General features: G+C 45.5%; 1 protein-coding gene across 1 annotated transcript; it reads right to left on the bottom strand.

The window, feature by feature from the left end:
* Nucleotides 1–9,206, bottom strand: nexmifb (neurite extension and migration factor b). Its single transcript, XM_040120433.1, has 2 exons — nucleotides 9,125–9,206; nucleotides 1–4,220 (listed from the first exon to the last, which is right to left on the bottom strand). Exons 1-2 carry the CDS (start codon nucleotides 9,204–9,206, stop codon nucleotides 1–3), a joined length of 4,302 nt encoding a protein of 1,433 aa, XP_039976367.1.
* Nucleotides 9,207–10,469: the final 1,263 nt, after the last annotated feature.

The following is a 10,469-nucleotide window of genomic DNA, read 5'->3' as shown; positions in this document are numbered from 1 at the left end:
TTACCTCAGTTTCTCAAAAGAGGTCATCAGTGCTATGTCCTTATTTGGGTCTCTCTCACCTCGCTTCCCCTTCAGTGTCTCAATCCGAGGGAACTTTGCACTGGTCTTGTGGCGGTACAGCTTTTTGTGTGCAGGCCCAGGGTTAATAAAGTTGGGTTTATCAAACATGTTACAGCCCAGAGCTAGTTGAGGGAATAAGGGATGAGAGGTGTTGAATTTGGCCTGGTTTTTTCCTCCCTTTCCCCCAGCCTTTCTGCCTCTCCCAGCCCCTGTTAGTACGGCTCCTTTTTTCTTCAGGTCAGCCTCTGTGCCTGCCAAGATTTTGAGGGTCTTTAGGTTGAGGCTATTGGCCTCAGAGGGCATACAGGCCTCCGACATGGGATTCCAAAGTGGTTCAATGGAGGCCATCATGAACCTTTGGACTTCGGCCATGCCAGAGACAATGTTGGAGAGAATATTGGAGGGCTCCTCGAATTCTCTCTGGTCATCCCCTACCAGACTGTTGCTCTCTGACCAGCCAGTGCCAGACCAGTCCCCAGTGCTGCTACTGTCAGTCAGGCCTGTGCCACAACCACTTGCCTGGTTCTTTGCTGCCTTACCCTCTAACATGGCCTTTATCTTTTTGGTGGAGCGTGAGTTCTGTTTGGGGGTCTTGACCTTTTCTGACTTGGGAGCTCTGGGAGCCCGGACTTTCTTTGGGCTCTGTCCTGCAGCTGTCTGTTTGCAGTTGCCTTTCCTCTTTGACTTTATGCTTTTTGCACCAGCCAGTATCTCACCAGTCTGTTCATCAAATTCAGAAACTCCCAGCTCCTTTTTATCTAAACATAAAACATCCTGACTGTTGAAGTTGTGCAGTGGAAACTGGCTGTCTTCCACTGTGTATGTATTTGCTGTGTGCTCTTGTTGCTGCATAACGTCACAGTTCCACTTTACCTCCCTATTGCAGTCCATAGTCATATCATTCACATCCTGGTATTCTCCAACATTCCCTGCCATCTTCATCTCACGCCCCACCTGGGGGGATAGGTTGGGGGTCTCAGGAGGGGAAAGCTCTGACAGTGATGAGTGTCTAAACTTGTCAGGGGTAAAGTTGGAGATATCCAGCAGGTCTGAGGACTCCCTGAGTGGGGTTAGGGCATCCACACTCTGCTGAATCACCACTTTAGGACTGCAATGAGCTAGGAAGCTGTCTCGGCCCTCCTCCTCACCCTCTCGCTCACAAGACTTAAGGCTGAGGGAGCTGTAATTGCTGGAGGAGGCTGACAGAGAGCCCACTGAGTCATAGCTGATGAGCCTGCCATTGTCTGTGCACAGGGACCCTCTCTGGTATTGCACCTGGCCCTCCACACATGCAGGCTGACAAACTTGCAGATCTGCCGCAGGCTGCAGCCCTGCCTCTGTAAGGTAGCTCTTCTCATAAAGCAGCCTGTCAGCCTCAGGGCTCAGCTGGCTGTAGTTAGACACTGGCAGGCTGTCGTTCAGGGGCACAGCAGCTGGGAAGTTGTTGGGTAAGATGGGTGTCTCTGGGGTCTCAGGCCCAAAACTCTGGCTGTGACTTGCACAGAGCTGCGGGTGCCACATCTGGGGGAAGCTGGGGCAGTTCTGGGGAGACTGCTGGAGCTCAGACTCAGAGGGAGGTGAGAGGACGCAGCTCTGAGCCAGCTGTAGAGAAGAAAACTGTTTCTCCTCTAGGGATAGCCCCAAAGGATACTGCTGCCTAGAGGGCTGCTGGGGGAAATAAGAGATAGCTGCTCCACCAGAGGAGTCTGTAGCATCTAACAGGGTCTGCAGATAGCCCCCTGGGATGACTGGGACATCCGCCTCCACCTCCTCTGAGGAGGGAGCTTTGTCAGGAGAGCAGGTGGACGAAACAAAGGGGAACTTCTCCTCAGATGTGTGAGCAGTGGTAGTATTGTCAGAGAAATTGGGTTTGACTGTAGTTGAGCTAATGCCTGCCTCTTCCAGCCCAGCAGTAGGGTCCTCAATCTGTGCTGCAGCAACACAGGCATCCGTTTCATTTGTCACGCTCCTCCCCTCCTCTCCTTCTGCGTCTTTCATTTTCTTGCTCCTCAGCCTGGCTTCGCTTTTGAATTTCCTTATCCTGACTGTTTTATTTCCTCCCAATCTCCTCCCCTCCCTCTCCTCCCTCTCCTGTGAGCGGCTCTTGGCTGTGACTGTGTGCGTGATGGAGTTTGTGTCTAATGTGACTGGGAGGCCTGGAGCTTTTATTATTCCGCCTACCGTTGAGGTGGCCTCCTCTTTAGTGACACCTCCATGGCCCTGATCAGAGAGAGGGGAGCCCTGTGCGGTTGCTGATTGCTCCACAGTGTGAATCCTCTGAACCTTAAGCCTGTTTGCAATCTTGTATTTCCTTTTGGGATGACTAGAATTAAAAGGGCGATGATGGCGTCCATTTAGATGTAAACCGCGTTGTTGTTTATCTCTGGCAGCCAGCTTAAGCTGTTCCTGTCTCTCTCTTTGCCTCTCCTGCCAGAAATCCTTCAAAGGAGCCAGTGTCTCATATTTGCTTACTGTGTCAGCATTTAAGCTCACAGTAGCATCCACAGGGTCTAACTTGCCCAGTTTCACTGACATGAGTCTCTCTCCTTTAAACCTGTTGATGATGATGTACTTGATGACCACGGGTGGCTCTTTACGACAGGATTTCCGACGTTTTTTAGGGCACCAGTCCACATCCTCCTCCTCTTTCTGACCAGCAGGAGCTTTCTCTTTTTTCTCTGCATTCTTCTCACTCTCGAGCGAGTCAACATCATATAAGTAATCATCACTGTATCGAACCTTTCTCTTGGAACGCAAGCCATAGTTGAGAGGGTTGGAGGGGCTGAGGAATCTCTTTGAGTGGCCCTTTTTGAATTTGCCCTCCTGCAGGGTTTCCGAGGAGGAGCCAGTACAGGAGCTGTCATCACTGAATTCTCCTGACTCCTCTGTGGAATTGAAGTCCATTAGGTAATTGACTTTGGGAGTGGACATGGGTGAGCCCTGGGAGCCGTCAAGGGGGCTCCTACCACTGCAGTCCCCAGCCCTTCCTTCCTGTCCCGTCTCCAGGATGAGCTCATCATTTTTGGGCTGAATCTCCTCAGCACTCCTCCTCAAGACTCCCGCTCCTTCCTCTTTCTTGGCACAGTTGGCCAGGACACTAGGGAAGAAGTTGAACTGTGTCTCCTCCTGGAGCACATTTGTTTTTTCCCTCATATTGTCCTGGAAAGACTCATAACGAATTTTCAGTGAACACACATCACTGCTTAAAGTTGAATCATCGTCTTCATCATCAAATAGATTGTCAACATCTTCTTCAGAGAAGAGGTTGACTGACAGTTCATTCTTGGAACAAAGATCCAACAGTTCCATTTTACTCTCACTGATGAAGGACTCAAAGTAGCCCCAGTCCTGGCCAGCATTAGCCAACAGAACCTCCTCTCCACTCACTTTGTCCAGTAACAGTCCCTCATACAAGTTCTTAGCTGTTGCATCATCTTCTGGGTCATCACAATCCTCTGTTGTTTTGTTTCCATCCACTCTCTTGCCTTCACCTGGGGCTTTTGGCAGAGGAAAGCTAAGTAGCTGGTCAGAGAGGAGCTGTTCTCCATAGTGACTCACTGCCTCCCCCGCATGGCTCAGGCACTGGATGCTGATGTTACTGATGTCAGAGAAGTCCTCTCGGCTCACATCCCCTATCCTTACACTCAGCCCAGTCTCTGCGTCAGGGTTGGTGTTTGGGTCATGGGCGGGGTTCTGGATGGAATTAGGGTCAGTAGCATCCCGGGTTTCAATGAAGCAGCCGAGGCAGGTGCGGGAAGGCTGAAGAAGACAGTCCTCTGTAAGGGCAGACACAGTGCCAGGCTCCATCATCGTAGCTGACAGAGGGAGGGCAACGGAAAGCGGAAGAGGAGTTTTCTGGGTGTCTCCTGTTGAGCACCAGGAGCTTACAGCTGGGGTGGGAAGTGATGTGGGAGTGGGAGTGTGGTGAAGATGGGGGACTACAGTTGGAGAGTCATCGGAGGGAGGGCAGGGGGTCGTTCTCAGGCCCAGCGAGGGGTCAGTGCTAAGGGGCAGGGGGAGGGTTGGCGATGTACACGTGGTCCTCTGGTGTGGTGGGCAGGCCTGCTGTGAAGTCTCTGCGGCAGTAGGAGGTGAGGATGGAGGGAGAGCAGCATCAACGAGCCCGCACAGACTCAAATCACCATCCTGCTCACACACCCCTACAGGAAAAAAAGAAAGAAAGAAAAGATTTCAGCTCTTTCAAGTCTTTAAACCATAAGTCTGAAGTTAAATTACATTGTTCGTGTTCTGTAGTTAAACTGACATTTCTTCTGGGCTACTGAAATGCAATTAGTGTCAATTAACCCCCTAGAGCTCAAAATGTCATTTTGTGATGCCATTAATAATACAGTTTTGGTACTGGATTCAATAGGAGGTATTAGCCGTGTCAGGATGGGTAACGACAACTTCTTACCCATGAAAGTCTAGACTAGGCAAGACCTAACATAGCCATACTAAATTCACACCAAATTCTCAGAACACATAAAACACAAGAAAAGTAACTCACGAATGGAACCTCCTGTATCCCGTTGACATGTGAAAGTGATAAAGAGCTGCTAGAAATTCAGTTGTTCTATTTATTAGAACAATATGATCAGTTCTGTTATATGTTCACAGGAAGCACTGCAAAGTTCTCAGAAAGAAAAACTCTCTCTAAGTGTCCTGAAAGTGGGTGTTAGTGATCAATGGAATGACATCTACAATTATGCAACATTTATTTTATGAGTGACTTATTAAATGGTTTGAATTTTGTGTTAAACAAATCTTCCATTCATAGACAGAGAGTATGAAAAATCACTCAAAAAAATCAGCTACTTTATGGAAATAATATACAAAAATTGTACTGTGGTATTGTATGTCTTCCTTTACCAATCCAAGAGCAATATATGAAATCAAATTAATGCTGTCATCTTGCTTTACCTCCCCCTCTTTTTAGCATTTCATCTGTATAGACACAGATGCAACTTAGCTCTCAACAAGATCCCACAAAATTATACAGATTGGCAGCTATTATAGCAGTAATGACTAAACTGAAAGTAGGTTTTGGTGATTTTCTACAGGTCGATTGTAACAATGTTTTAATCAGTTGAAGACATCCATCTGATGAGTAACAATCAAAACATACAGAAGCGGGCTTGTAGCAGCAGGCAGATAGCTTTGTTTGCTCTGCATAATTAGATGACAGCAGAGGAGGCAGGTACGTACACATGGGACACGACAGGCCCATATGTTGGAGACTGTATAACCAATATCATCTACACCTGCCTTCCTCTACAATCCCAAGCTGCCGCCTCACACTTATTCTTTAAAACCACGACAGACAAAAAAAATTAAGTTTAAAAACATGCCACAACAATTAATGTGTTCAGAGGTTAACTAGAAATGTCCCCCATTTTAGAATGGATGCGCCTAATCATGATTGAGGATGTGATAAATGCTTGAGGGGAAGACAGCTTAACAAACAGTATTCAACATGGCTGTATTGGTGGTGAGTAAATCTTTGAATATGGATATGATTTGAGAGTGATTTAACGAGGTAATGAAATTTCTGAGAGCAGGTCTCTCTGGGTCTGCGGCCTGCAGACACACTGGAGCAACCAGAACGCCTACCAAATGCATACAACGATGCTACTGTCATCCTTAATGAAGAAAACCTCAGGAGAAATATGCATCTTCTCTCTTCCTCTCGGAGTAAGAAAACTGTTATAGCAGCAACTTGTCGGAGGCAGTAGAAGCAACACAGCGAGGCGTTTGCCATCAGTTCCCTTCAATCTGTGAGCCAAAATGACCTCAGAGCAAAAGCATGTTACTGACACATGTTCTCTGTGGAGAGTCGGGACATATATCCTTTTCTACATTAGGTATTACATTACCAGCCACATTGCTTTGTATGACACTTATTGTAAAGACAGGAGTATTGCAAGACTACAATTATATTATTCCAGGCGTGGACACAATTCATTTAGATTTATTTGGTATTATATGTTAACAGTCCCAGTTCTTAAAATCTACCACGTAATTTTCCAGTGCCCATAGACTAGACAAATATAAAGAAATTATTACTTATTTCTTTCATTAGCCCTACAAAAAAGCAAGGCGACAGAAAGAGGGAAATTACAAAAAAGGGGAGAAATTAACTTCCTTTCTCCCCCCATGCTCGCACGAAACCTAAGCCGCTACCTAATATTGCCAAAAGATTGTTCAAAATTGCTGTGAAACATTAAACTCATATTGAGAAATGTGTTTCCTCAGGGTTTATAATGGATTAACAATCTATCCTATCCAATGTGTGCGTGCATGTGATTTTCTGGTGTGTGTGCATGTGAGAGAGAGAGAGAGGGTGTGCGTGCATCCGTGGATGCACGTGTGTGTGTGTGTGTGTGTGTGTGTGTGTGTGTGTGTGTGTGTGTGTGTGTGTGTGTGTGTGTGTGTATGTGTGAGTGGATGTGAGAGAGAGAGAGTGTGCATGTTCGCGTGGATGCATGTGTGTGTGTCTGTGCGTCTGTGTCTGTGTGCGTTTGTGTGTGTGTGTGTGTGTGTGTGTGTGTGTGTGTGTGTGTGTGTGTGTGTGTGTGTGTGTGTGTGTGTGTGTGTGTAGAGTGTGAGTATTGGCTTGGGGGTATAGTGTTATCGAGAGGCCATCTGTCTCCAGCTGGACCATTAGCTCTTCAGCTGTTCAGAATGCGCCACAGATCAGTCAGTCAGACAGGTACACAAACACACATACACTCACACACACACCAGTTCTTACAACGATGACTGTAGCTGACAAATTGAGTTTGACATTAGAGGTCAGAGGGGGATCGGCAGCCTCATATTCACTGATATGGTACAGCATAATGTAGGCTGGCAAATGTAAACAAGATAAACATCCAAAATGCTTGCTGCTGCCACAATTCAATATCTTACAATAGCTTACAGAAAGAGAACCTCATATACTAATAAAAAACAAGCTTCGTGCACTCTGAGATCATTCTAACACAGTTGCAGTTTTATAACTGTGTTATCAGGAGAAGTGCTCCTTGAAAAGAAACTGAGGCTGGATGTGACACAGCTCATGCAAGCTGGCATTGACATTCACCACTGAACATATGGAAGGACCCCGGCTCCTGGCAGGTGGCGGTGATCTTCTGATCCCCAGCCCTGCCAAGCCCAGCCATGCTAGACAGCCCGACCACCGCCAAACTGGACCAGACCAGACCAAACCAGTTAGCGCCCAGAGCTCTCAGATTCTCCTCTCGCTTTCTAGCAATGACATTCAGGGATTCATCCACCCGACGTAAGCCCGAGCTGCCCTGTGCCAGGTGGCTCTGCAGGGAGACAAGCCCATGCAGAGGGACATGGTCATGGACATGACGAGAGAGACAAGTTGGCGTCTGTGGCCTCATCTATTAGTGTGTCAGATGCCACACATGCACTCACAGCCGCACATGCACATACACATACACACACACACATATATCCATTCCTTTTTCTCCAATTACTTTATATACACTTTATAAATAAGACAAATACAAAGAATATAAGAAACTGTCTATATGGAGACCATGTGTGCCTGATATTAAAATGATTAAATACATATACGAAAGAATAAAATAGCTCAATATCACAATACTAAGTACAATGCAAAAGAAAACAGCTGACATGGCCTTTTTCTCCTTTTAATGGCTTTTTGAAATCATTCCTCACTCCCATTCCCCCCTTCCATCTCATCTTCCTCCCTTTTTCTGCTTGCTGTCTCCGTCCTCTCCAACTTCCCTGCTCCTCATTCCTGTTAGATGGATGTTTTTAAAGTGCCTAAATGCCGAGCTTGCCGTTCTGCAGCTCAGCCACCCGGGGCGTTCACTCATCCAGCTGGTGGGCCAGCCACAGAAGCCTCTTGCTACTTTTTGCTCCATCGTCACTATATGACATTTTGTGAATGGTGGGGAAGAATCAATCCAGCCAGTACAGGATGTTCATAATAAGTGGTGAGTAACTGTAGCATGATTCATGACCACCCTCCTCAGAGAGCTGCCCTATTCCTGCTCAATGGAGCTGCTTTCACCCTTTCCTCTACTTCACTTTTCCCTACTCTCATTCGCCATCCTCTCTCTCTCATTTACTCTCTCTCTTTTCCTCTCAGTGCCTCTCAAGGAACAGACTAGTGTTGAGGATAATCTGTGTGATTCTCACAGTGGGAACCAGTCAGTTCCCACTGCGCTTGACCAGAGCTGAAACAGTAAGATAAACCTCATCTAAGGAATAGCGGTGCTTGATAGAGGTAAACTATAGGGGGCAGTAGGTAGTGGCTGAATGAATCTTGGAAAATGCAAAACAACACTGGGGCTTTTAGTCCAGTAAAGGGAACAAAATATACTGCAAATATACCTGGATTAACTTAAATTAAGTTTCCATCATGGAAATATTATTATGATGCATGGTTTATGTTACTGAGAATTCACAAATGGGGCACCAGGTGCAACCTTTAACAAAAACTAAACAAATAAACGAATAAATCTGAATAAATGGTATTTTACACAGAAAGCCTTCATTTGCCTATGCTAATGAATGCGAATGAGTGTGAAAGAATTAATGGGTGCAGCCTTTTTTCACATTTGCACCTTTTAATGCCAAAAGGTAGATGTCATATTTCTGAGTTGTGGAAGCATCGGGAGAGAGGATTAACAGTAGCTTAAAAAGCTTCATTCAATGTTTCCTTTCCACTTTTCATTTAAAAAAGACAGGATATGTTTCACGTTCCCCATATCTTGTCAAACAGCTTAAAACTGAGGGTGAAAAGCTAATTCAAGAAAGCCAGTTCCATGGTATGTGGTAATACTAATTGTCTTTTCAAAGTTTTCAAGCTGTCGTAAGTGAAACTGTTGTCACTAAGCTTTCATTTATTTTAACAAATTCGAGATTATTCTTGGGAAAATTAAAATTTCTTTTCTTAGGTCAACAACCAAGTATCCATAAATGTTCAAAGCAAAATTTTGAAAGAATTAAAAGGCAAAACAAACATCTTCATCTTCTATTGTTTACGAGCTATAAAACTCAGGGGAGAAAGTGAGAAAGTTTTCACCTGTGTCCTCCAGTATATTTGCATTCTCTGGTTCTGAAGTCTTCACAATCAATGTGAGACTGCTGTCTGTTAACACATCCATCAATACGGCTCAACGCTGCACCTCCTACGCATCATTTTGACTGTCCCACCTGTTGAAAGAGAAAGCCAGAGAGGAACAGAGAAGGTGGAGAGAAATGGAAAGAGACGTGAGTACGAAGGCAATTCTTAAGGGTGACTGCCATGTGTCTAATGCAGGATAACATTAACAGCACAACATTAGATTTCATTACAAAAAAGACTGAGAACAGACACAGACAAACACAAAGTTGCAGTAATTGATGTAAAAAACTGCAAACATGATAGAGACATCAAAGAAGCCCTTGGGGCACCAAACAATCACTCATTTCTTCTCTGTATCTCAGATTTGTGTCTAAAATTAATTTAAACTTTGCCAACCAAGAAAGTACACAAAGAATCACAGCTGAGATCACTATGGCAACTGTATGCCATACTATCCTATTTTAAGCTTCATTTAACATTTATAGCAGAGTTGTTAACCTATGCGAACCCTACATAGGCGGCTCTGAGCATATTTGTTTATTGTAATTAGCTGACTCCCTCCCTTCTGTGTGCTTCGGCAGCAAGAAAACCAACCTGGCTCAAAGAGGAGAGATTAAAGAGATCTGACTGAGGCGGTGACAGCAAACTGTGAACACTAACAATACTTTTTACTGTAGCAAGTGATTGTGAAAGTGGGGGTGGGGATGATTGAGTGTATATGTAGCAGGATGCAGTGCGCTAGGTACGATGTAATACGAAACAATGCGTCAAAGGTAGAGAGAGAAGAAAGGTTGAAGTTTGCCAGCCTCTAGGAAACGGGTGGGGTGGCAAGGAGAAGAAAAAGCATATTAATCTAGTGTGATTCCTTAAAGAATAATGATGGTATGAGAGACTACGGGCCAGTAAATGATGAACATATGATGTTGTGGCCTCCTGCCTGTTAATATTGTTTTCTATTTTTCAGCTGCTGCAGTCCTGCTCTGGAGGAGTGGTGCTGCAGGATGACAAATGAGCCAGGGGAGGGGATCTAATAACATGATCTCCTTGTGGTGTGAAAAGGGTGGCTGGGAGATTAAGACAGACGGCAGACAATAAGACAAAGGTAGTGTGCGGCTGACTACAAACAACTGCCATCTCTTTCATCCTATTGCTTCTAAATGTCATTAGCTGTTCACTGACCTGAGCAGGAGAGCTACCTGAAGGGAACCCCTGCTTCAGCTTATAGTTGCAGACACACCAGCTCAGTGGGTAATTACCTCATGAGCCATCACATCTGCTCATGTGTGCAGCAGGTACAGGGACC

The sequence above is a fragment of the Xiphias gladius genome, chromosome 23 (assembly GCF_016859285.1).
Source record: "Xiphias gladius isolate SHS-SW01 ecotype Sanya breed wild chromosome 23, ASM1685928v1, whole genome shotgun sequence".
NCBI lineage: Eukaryota > Metazoa > Chordata > Actinopteri > Istiophoriformes > Xiphiidae > Xiphias > Xiphias gladius.
Note: the sequence above shows the minus strand (reverse complement) of the source record. Positions and strands in the feature narration are given on the sequence as shown.